General features: G+C 40.2%; 1 protein-coding gene across 1 annotated transcript; it reads left to right on the top strand.

Moving 5' to 3' along the window:
- Window positions 1-1,890: 1,890 nt before the first annotated feature.
- Window positions 1,891-2,251, top strand: LOC309976268 (large ribosomal subunit protein eL33-like; the record flags this gene model as incomplete). Its single annotated transcript, XM_082861849.1, has 1 exon — window positions 1,891-2,251. The coding sequence occupies exon 1, from the start codon at window positions 1,910-1,912 to the stop codon at window positions 2,249-2,251; it is 342 nt and encodes a 113-aa protein (XP_082717975.1). The 5' UTR covers window positions 1,891-1,909.
- Between the last annotated feature and the right edge of the window lie 8,565 nt (window positions 2,252-10,816).

The following is a 10,816-nucleotide window of genomic DNA, read 5'->3' as shown; positions in this document are numbered from 1 at the left end:
ATATATATATATGAACATAAGTACAGCTGAATGAATGAAAATAAATTCTGTGGGCCTACCACTCAGCTTAAGAAAAAGTTATTATCAATTCCTTTGAAGTATCCTAAATATTTATTTATTTATTACTTAGGCTGCTCTGCGTCTTAGTTGCGACACGCAGGATCTTCGTTGCCACGTGCATGATCTTTAGTAGTGGCATGTGGGATCTTTTAGTTGTGGCATGTGGACTTCTTAGTTGTGGCATGCAGACTCTCAGTTGCAGCATGCAGTCTCTTAGTTGTGGCATGCATGCAGGATCTATTTCCCCAACAATTGATCGAACCTGGGCCCCCTGCATTGGGAACTCAAAGTCTTACCCACTGGAGCACCAGGGAAGTCCCTGAAGTGTCCTAGATGCTCCTCCCCCATCTCCCATAAAGTTAACCATCACCTGAATTTAGTCATTCCCATGGTTTTCTTTATAGATTTGCCATACATGTACATATCCCCAAATAACATATTGTTTAGATTTGCATGTGTTTTGAAATTTAGTGAAATGACATTCTATGTATTGTCACTTAAAAAAAAACTCAACATTTTGTTCTGGGAATTTGTTCATTTTCTCAATGTTGGGCAGCACTCTACTGTGTACATCTGCCAAATTTTATTTATATAGCCTCTTTAAATTTTTTTTTTTTCGTGAAGCGTTCCATATTTTTTGTTATACGGCAGAAACTAACACAACATTGTAAAGCAATTTATACTCCAATAAAGATGTTAAAAAAAAAAAGAATAGCTTCCATTTACTGAGAACTTTCCATCAGAGGGATGTTACTCACTTGGAATCTGAGGCTCAGAGAAGGTACCAAACCACACAGCAAGTAGGTATTTATCTCTTGCACCCCATTCTCAAACACACAATTAGCCTGGCTAAATATTAGTGGTTAATATTTCTGACCCTTCACCCTCAAGAATGCGAAATAAAGGATGTGTCCTGTGGACATGTGCTCTTTTAAACACTTGTTTGAATGACCTTTTCTAATCCAGCACCTACTCCCTCCTATTTCAAGTGCTGTTTTGAACATTTCTGTAGACCTTTAAAAGTCTGTGTAAGATTAACTCTAAAGTATAATACTTACAGGTGGACTTGCTTTGTTCTAGGGCATGTGCTTCCCAGCTTCTCTAGGTGATGTCAAAGAGTTTCCAGAATCATTTCAATTGACACTTACTGCCACATAGTTGAGAGTTGTTCCACATCCTTGACAACACTTGTAACACTTTAAAACTTTTTTTGCCAATCAGCTACTGAGATAATATCTCATTGTGGGAGAATTTTTAGAATTCTACTCTGAAAACAAAGATTGACAGAACTAAAAGGGAGAAAAATATACAGCCACTTTAATAAGTAAATGATTTTAACACACAAGTCCTATTAACTCATATATAAGTAGTCCCAAAACAATCAGTAACAATATGAGAATGACACAATTAGCCAACTTAACAAATACAGAATACAACACCTAGCAATGACAGAATATATATTCATTTCACGTGAACATTAATCATTTAGCAAAATAGTCTATACACTGGGCCATAAAGCAGATTTAATACATTTCATAGGATTGAAATCATGTGCAGTATGTTGTGTGATCACAATGGAATTAAACTAAAAATCAACAACAATAACAAAACAAAATATTGAAAAATTCCCAAGTTATCTGAACTTAAGCAATATAATTCTATAAAATCAATGGGTCAAATAATAAGGCAGAATAGAAATTTTAAAATATTTTGACCTTAATAATAATGAAAAAAACCCAAAACACTTGGGCTTTTTCAACCATCTTGGACCCTGTAGAGGTGTGTGGAGCTCCCGCAGCTGAACTTTGGGGGCAAATAAGTGGGGCCTGTTGGGAAGAGGACTTCTAAAATGACAGATATGTCTGAAAGGCTATGGTCCAAGGCCACTTTTTCTGGCTATCGGTGGGGTCTGTGGAACCAGAGGGAGCACACAGCTCTCCTGAAAGTTGAAGGTATATATGCTCAAGATGAAACTGAATTCTATCTAGGCAAGAGACGTACTTATGTGTACAAAGCAAAGAACAACACAGTAACTACTTATGGAAAACCTAACAAAACCAGAGTAATCTGGGGAAAGATAACGGGTGTTCATGGAAACAGTGGCATGGTTCATGCCAAATTCCAAAGCAATTTTCTTGCTAAGGCCATTGGACACAGAATCCGTGTGATGCTGTACCTTTCAAGGATTTAAACTTATTGAAAAGTAAATAAATAAAAGTGTAGGATTTGTTCTCTTGTAAAAAAAAAACACTTGGGTTGTAGTAAAAGCAGTAATTTAAGGCATGTTTCTAGCTCTAAATGCATATATCAAAAAGTAAAAAATATTGAATATGAATGGTATAAGCCTCCCCTGTAAGAAACTAAAAGAAAGAACATCAATTTAAACCCAAAGAAGGTATTTAAAAGGAAGTAATAAAGATAAGTTTGATATCACTAAAATAGAAAACAAAGTAGTAATAGAGAAAATAAACTAAGCCAAAAACCAGTTCTTTGAAAGTTTAACTAAATTGATAAGCCTTAGCAAGACTGACCAAGAAAGAGGAAAATAACCCTACAAATATCAGGTATGGAAAAAGATTTTATAGGTTTTGAAGGATAAATAAGAAGGCATTATGGACAACTTAATACCAATAAATTTGACAACTTCAAATAATGGAAAATTCCTCTAAAAATATAACTTACCAAAATGACATGAGAAAAAATATAAAATTTGAGTAATTCCGTTAAGAAAAATAAATGTTTAATTATAAATTTCCCCACAAGGAAAACGCTACTCCTGAACATTTTCACTGGTGAATTCTTCCAAATATTTGATGGAATACAAAATATCAATCATGTACAAATTCATAAAAACTCTTAACAAAAGTGGTATAAAAGAAAATTGCCTTTTATCAATCTGATAAAGAGCATCTTTAAATAACCTACAGACAACACATTTGCTGGATTCTTCAAGAGAACAAAACAAGGAAATCTACTACCCATACTCACATTCAACGTCATACTGGAGGCCCAAGCTAGTGCAATAAACAGGAAAGAAGGAAAAGGTATAACGATTGGAAAAGAAGAAATATAACAATATTTGCAGATGACATAATTTGTATGTAGAAAATTCAAAAGAGTTATAAAAGTAGTTGAATAAATAAATTTAGCATGATTACTGGATATGTGACTATAAAAACATAAATTGTGTCCATGTATACTAGCTTCAAGTAATTAAACAGTAAAATTTTAAAACAAAATATTTACCATAGCAAACAACAAAACAAAAGTAACAAAAAGGCACAAAAATCCTCAACAAAATACTAACAAACTGAATCCAGTAGAAAATTTTTTAAAAAAATTTATACACCATGACCAAGTGGTATTTATGCCAGGAATGTAAGGTTGGTTTAACATGCAAAAATCAGGGACTTCCCTGGTGGCACAGTGGTTAAGAATCTGCCTGCCAACACAGGGGACACAGGTTCAATCCCTGTTCCAGGAAGATCCCATATGCCTTGGAGCAACTAAGCCCGTGCACCACAACTACTGAGCCTATGCTCTAGAGCACACAAGCCACAACTACTGAAGCCCACACACCCTAGAGCCCGCGCCACAGCTACTGAAGCCTGTGCACCGCAGCTACTGGGCACGCGTGCTGCAACTACTAAAGCCTGCGCACCTAGAGCCTGTGCTCTGCAACAAGATAAGCCACTGCAATGAGAAGCCCGTGCACCACAACAAAGAGTAGCCCCCACTCGCCGCAACTGGAGAAAGCCCACACGCGGCAATGAAGACTGAATGCAGCCAAAAAAACCCAAAAAGGGCTTTCCTGGTGGCTCAGTGGTTGAGAGTCTGCCTGCCGATGCAGGGGACACAGGTTCATGCACTGGTCTGGGAGGGTCCCACATGCCACGGAGCGGCTGGGCCTGTACTGGCACAAAAACAGAAATATAAATCAATGGAACAGGATAGAAAGCCCAGAGATAAACGCACACACATATGGTCATCTTATTTTTGATAAAGGAGGCAATAATATAACAATGGAGAAAAGACAGCCCTTCAATAAGTGGTGCTGGGAAAACTGGACAGGTACATGTAAAAGAATGATATTAGAACACTCCCTAACACCATACCCAAAAATAAACTCAAAATGTATTAAACACCTAAATGTAAGGCCAGACACTATAAAACTCTTAGAGGAAAACATAGGCAGAACACTCTATGACATAAATCACAGCAACATCCTTTTTGACCCACCTCCTAGAGAAATGGAAATAAAAACAAAAATAAACAAATGGGACCTAATGAAACTTAAAAGCTTTTGCACAACAAAGGAAACCATAAACAAGACGAAACACTGAGAATGGGAGGAAATATTTGCAAATGAAGCAACTGACAAAGGATCAACCTCCAAAATTTCCAAGCAGCTCATGCAACTCAATATCAAAAAAAGAAACAACCCAATCCAAAAATGGGCAGAAGACCTAAACAGACATCTCTTCAAAGAAGGTATACAGATTACCAACAAACACATGACGCTCAACATCACTAACCATTAGAGAAACGCAAATCAAAACTACAATGAGGTATCCCCTCATACCAGTCAGAATGGCCATCATCAAAAAATCTAGAAACAATAAATGCTGGATAGGGTGTGGAGAAAAGGGAACCCTCTTGCACTGTTGGTGGGAATGTAAATTGGTACAGCCACTATGGAGAACAGTATGGAGGTTCCTTAAAAAACTACAAATAGAACTACCATATGACCCAGCAATCCCATTACTGGACATACACCCTGAGAAAACCATAATTCAAAAAGAGTCATGTACCCCAATGTTCATTGCAGCACTATTTAAAATAGCCAGGACATGGAAGCAACCTAAGTGTCATCGACAGATGAATAGATAAAGAAGATGTGGCACATATATACAATGGAATAGTGAGGTGGATGGACCTAGAGTCTGTCATACAGACTGAAGTAAGTCAGAAAGAGAAAAACAAATACCGTATGCTAACACATATATGTGGAATCTAAAAAAAAAAAAAAATGGTTCTGAAGAACCTAGGGGCAGGACAGGAATAAAGATGCACACGTAGAGAATGGACTTGAGGACACAGGGAGGCGGAAGGGTAAGCTGGGATGAAGTGAGAGAGTGGCATGGACTTATAAATACTACCAAATGTAAAATATATAGCTAGTGGGAAGCAGCTGCATAGCACAGGAAGATCAACTTGGTGCTTTGTGACCACCTAGAGGGGTGGGATAGGTAGGGTGAGAGGGAGATGCAAGAGGGAGGAGATATGGGGATATATGTATATGTACAGCTGATTTACTTTGTTATAAAGCAGAAACTAACACACCATTGTAAAGCAATTATACTCCAATAAAGATGTTAAAAAAAAAAGATTTCATTATCAGAGTGAAAGGCAAGCCATATCCTGGGAAAGATATCTACAATAAATATATCCTACAAAAGGCCTCATATCCCAGCATATACAAATAGCTATAAATAAATAGAAAAAAAACCCCACAAACTGACTTTAATGAAATGGTCAAGAGTTAAACAGGCAGTTCAACAGAGAGGTTATCCAAATGGTTGATATATGAAAGGATGCTAAAGTGAGTACTAATCAGGGAAATGCAGATTAAAATCACACTGAGATACTACTACCCACCTACTAGCATTGTAAAAATTTAAAAAGACGAACAATACCAAGTGTTCAAGAGGATATGGAGCAACTGGAATCCTTTACATTGCTGACGTATGTCTAAACTAACACAAAGACTTTGGGAAATCGTTTGACAGTACCTACACATATAAATGTAGACCTACTTTATGATCCAACTATTCCACTCTTGCATTCCTAATAGAAATGAATGCTATGTCTACCAAAAAATATTTTAAGATTGATCATGGCAGATTTATTCATAGTAAGAAAAAACTGGAAATCACACAAATGTCTGTTAATATAGAATGAATAAATCATAGTAAGAATTGAAAAACTGCAGCCTACGGACAAAATATGACCTTTCACCTATTTTTGTATGGCCAATGACCTAAAAAAGGTTTTGCATTTTTAAATGATGTAAAAAAAATAAAAATAAGAATAGCGTTTTTCAACATGTAAGAATTATATGAAATTCAAATTTCAGTGTCTGTAAAGTTTTATCAGAATATAGCCACACTCATTTGTTTACATGTTGTCTATGGTTGCTTTCATGCTACACTGGCAGAGTTGAGCAGTTGTGACAGAGAACATCTGGCACACAAAACCTAAAATATTTACTAGCTGGCTACAGGTATTATTCCTATACTCCATAACAAGGACTCATCTCAGAGCCATAGTGTTGATTAAAAACATGCCAGACAGAGGACTTCCCTGGTGGTCCAGTGGGTAAGACTCTGAGCTCCCAATGCAGGGGGCCGGGGTTCATCCCTTGGTCAGGTAACTAGAGCCTGCATGCATGCTGCAGCTAAAGATGCCATATGCCGCAACTAAGACCTGGCACAGCATGCATAAATATTTTGTTTTAAAAACATGCCGGACACATATCATTACACTGATTGTATTTTTTTTTTTTTTTTTTTTTTTGCGGTACGCGGGCCTCCCACTGCTGTGGCCTCTCCCGTTGCGGAGCACAGGCTCCGGACACGCAGGCTCAGCGGCAATGGCTCACAGGCCCAGCCGCTCCGCGGCATGTGGGATCTTCCCGGACCGGGGCACAAACCCGTGTCCCCTGCATCAGCAGGCGGACTCTCAACCACTGCACCACCAGGGAAGCCCCACTGATTGTATTTAAATGAAGTTCAAGAATTCATAAAACTAATCTACAGTGCTAGAAGTCCAAAAAGTGGTCACTTCTAGGTGGAGTCAGAGCTGACCAGGATGGGGCACAAGGGAACACTCTGGCGTCCTTGAAATGTTCTTTACCTTTTATTTTATTTATTTATTTTAATCAATTAATTAATTAATTTTTGGCTGAGTTGGGTCTTTATTGCTGCGCGCAGGCTTTCTCTAGTTGTGGAGAGCTGGGACTACTCTTCGTTGCTGTGTGTGGGCTTCTCATTGCAGTGGCTTCTCTTTGTTGCGGAGCATGGGCTCTAGGCGCCCGGGCTTTAGTAGTTGTAGCACCGCGGGCTCAGTAGTTGTGGCACACGGGCTTAGTTGCTCCGTGGCATGTGGGATCTTCCCCGTGTTCCCTGCATTGGAAGGAAGGCGGATTCTTAACCGCTGCGCCACCAGGGAATTCCCGAAATGTTCTTTATCTTGATCTGTGTGTGGTATGTAAAAAAAATCATTGCGGTATATAGTAATATTTGTGGACTCTATGCAAATTATTCCCCCCAAAATAAAGACTAGAGCTGAATTTGCATTTTTCATCTCTCTTCATTTCAATGTAAAACTCATTTTTCAAATTATTTGCTAGATGAAATTACTTAAGTTTCTCCCCCTCCAAATCTTGAAGGCAAATTGATACTTCAGACTGCGCTGTCAAATTTAGCCAGCCACGTATAGCTATTTAAATATAAATTTATTAAAATTAAACAAAATAAAAAATTTAGTTCCTCAGTCAAACTAGTCTCATTTCAGGTGCTCAAGAGCCAAATGTGGCCAGGGCTATGGTATTGGACAGCACAGACATTGGACATGGAATCCAGTTCTGCAGAAATATCTATTGGACAGCACTGCTCCAACTGTTACACGAATGTTAACCTCATTTTACAGGTGAGGAAACTGAAGCTTAAAGATACCACTGTTACACAGAGCTGCATCATGAAACAATCATACCCACTCTCACAATACTATGCTCACACATTTCTTTTCCCACATTCACTACTACAGGTGAACTCTCAAGGTATCTTTCACTTAACATTTCTATAATTCCATGGAATCTATTCTAAATTCACAACCATGCAAAGAAAAAGCATTTTCTTACAAGTTATAAAATACTTAATCATAGACTGTCTGATTAATCCCATACATCATCCTGAAAGCTATAGTTACAACCAACCCCAGACATTTAACACAGTCCCAAATGGATCACATGCTTATCCACTAACATTCCTCACAGTCTCAAGCACAATCTGACACACATCACACTCCCCAGTCTTCCCTCTTCCTGTAGAGAACGTTTGCCCTTGCGCGAGCGCGCGCGCGCGCGCGCACACACACACACACACACACACACACACACACACACACACACGACCATGAAGTAAGCATCACACCCCTGAACCCCTTTGAGCAACAACCCGGTAGTCACCGTCACCTCGTCCGGGCCAGAGCTCTGTCTAAGAAATCTGGACCCTGCTTCCCAGACTTCTGCAGGTTTTTCAGCCCTGGACTATATTTCTCTGAAGGCATCACTGCAAGACTCAAGCTCTGGTAACCTCTTTGCGATTTTCTAGAACTTCTGGGAAGTCACTTGAGTAAAATGAAATAGTTCGGCTCACACCGCAGCAGCGTGAGTTCCCGGGTTCAAGCAAGGCAGCCCCGAGGCGCGCCCGATTCCGGACCACAGGACGTGGCCAGCTGCCTCTGGATCCTGTTGGATCGGGCCGGGTTCATGTTTAAGACTACATTTCCCGGAGGCCACCGCGTCCCTGCGCCATTTCGTACACTTACTCCGTTACTCCTTGGTTTAAGGATCCAGTCTGCAGCGGTAGGTGAGTGCTTTACCTCGCTGGGACCCGCACGCTGCCTTTGGGTTGGAGCATCCAGAAGGAAGTTCCTGTAAGGTGCTGGGAATACCGGTGTGCCGGCTGGGGCTCGGTGCTGACAGGAATCGAGACGATCCTGGCTCTGGACTATATATCTCCAACTTCGTAACACTCAGGTTAATTCCTTACGGAAGTCGGCCTTGCCAGTGCGGAGTGGCTGTGCCCTTCTCCGCTGGTCGTCGGCCCTGTCACTTCGGTTCCTAGCGGCAGAGCCGTGGTGCTATCAGCTGTGTTCCTCTGCGCCGCAGGTATGAGTGTGCACTTCGCGTCGCTCTCCTCCGGCAAAAGCGGCGCTGTGACTTTGGTTCCCGGCCAACGGGAGCAGGGAGATGTTATCATGAACGTTCCACAGTGCTGGGTGTGTGAGTGTGCGCGCGCTTTTGTGGCAGCGTGACGGGCTCACCTGCCGCCTTCTAACGCACTTGGCTGCTGTGCCCCTTTAGTGACTGTGTACTCTCCCGCCGTGAGACAGGGACAGAGTCTCGCCAGTTGCGAATCGCGCGGTTCCAGGTGCCGCAGTTCCTTCACTTTACAGAGAACGAGGCTATTCTGAAGATGCCCCTACAATGAGAGTTTATGCCCCAGGAAGGCAGAAGACCATCCTAACAGGATGCCCCATTCTACTTTGAGAACCCTATGGGGAAAAACTGATCCCTCTCTCAGCCTGAAGTTGTTGTGGGAATTGGTCCTAAACTGTTTGGTCGGCTCTGGGAAAGGCTTGATATCCTTTGATTCTTTTTTCTCTGTTCTACTTTTTCCAACAGAAGCATACAGAGGAAAAGAAAAAAATATTGCACAGCTAAAAGTCTCTTCTAAAGTATGTTGCCATTTTCTTTCTTCTCTCGAGTTTCTTCTTTTCAAGATGCTGCTACCTCCTGCAACATCTCCCTAAGGAGAAACCTTAGGAGAAACCAGTGACTGTCCTTAGGCATTGCTATCCCTGTGAATCTTGGCGCTCCAGGGATGGCCTCACCAGTCTACTCTACTCACCAACCACATCTTTACCTCTCCTTTTCCACCTGATGACAAATCAGCCCTTTCTGGTCTAAGATTTTTGATGAAAGATAACTATACTTTCTGGAGAAAATGTGGACTTTTGTTTTAACTTTGTACGGAAATTTTCAAGCAGGGTAGAAAATAATACGACCCCAGTGTGCCCAACGCTCAGCCGTAATTTAACACATTTGCAAATATCCTTATACCTATCCATCCCCCTTTTTCCTTTAGTATTTCAAAGTGTTATTTTAATCACATGTATGCTTATGTAACCAAAAGGACATATTTTTAAATAATAACCATGATGCTATCTCAACTTTAAAAACTAAGTCATTCCATAATATCATATACCCAGTATATATTCAAACTTCCCCAATTCTTTGGAAGATAGATTGTTTTACAATTGGTTTGTTCAAATCATGATTCAGATAGGTCCACACATTACATTTGGTTGTCAAATCTCTTTTCTTATTAAATTTTTTAAAAATTTTTATTCTGGACGACCGGCATGTGGGATCTTAGTTCCCCAACCAGGGATCGAACCCTGGGCCCCCTGCACTGGAATCGTGGAGTGTTAATCACTGGACCGCCAGGGAAGTCCCTGTCAAATCTCTTAACTTTCTTTAATCCATAACAGTTTTCTCTATTTTCTGTTTTTACTTTAATTGTTGCCATTGATTTGTAGAAAAACTAGGTTATTTGTTTACAGAATATTGTGCATTCTCCTTTTGGCTAATTTCTTCCTTGTGGTGTCATATAATTAGTTCCCCTATGCTACATATTTCTGTTAAGGGGTAGTTAGATCTAGAGCCTTGATCAGATTCAGATCATATTTTGCCTAAATCACATTTTCAGGCAAAAATAATTCATAGGTTATGTTGTGTACTTCCTGTGACATCACATCCTGAGGTTTTTTAGTCTGGTGTCCCACTTCTGGTGATGCCATGGTGATTGGTGTTCAAGTGCTGTCCACTTAATTCTTCCTTTATAAAATGTCCTCTTCCTCTTTCACCTAAAGCATGCATTCTCAATGGCAGAAGGAGGGGTATTGCCCC

Source organism: Leucopleurus acutus, assembly GCF_964270905.1.
Source record: "Leucopleurus acutus genome assembly, chromosome: 20".
In the NCBI taxonomy this organism is placed as follows: Eukaryota; Metazoa; Chordata; class Mammalia; order Artiodactyla; family Delphinidae; genus Leucopleurus; species Leucopleurus acutus.
The sequence above is the reverse complement of the archived record's forward strand: the minus strand, read 5'-3'. Positions and strand labels throughout refer to the sequence as shown.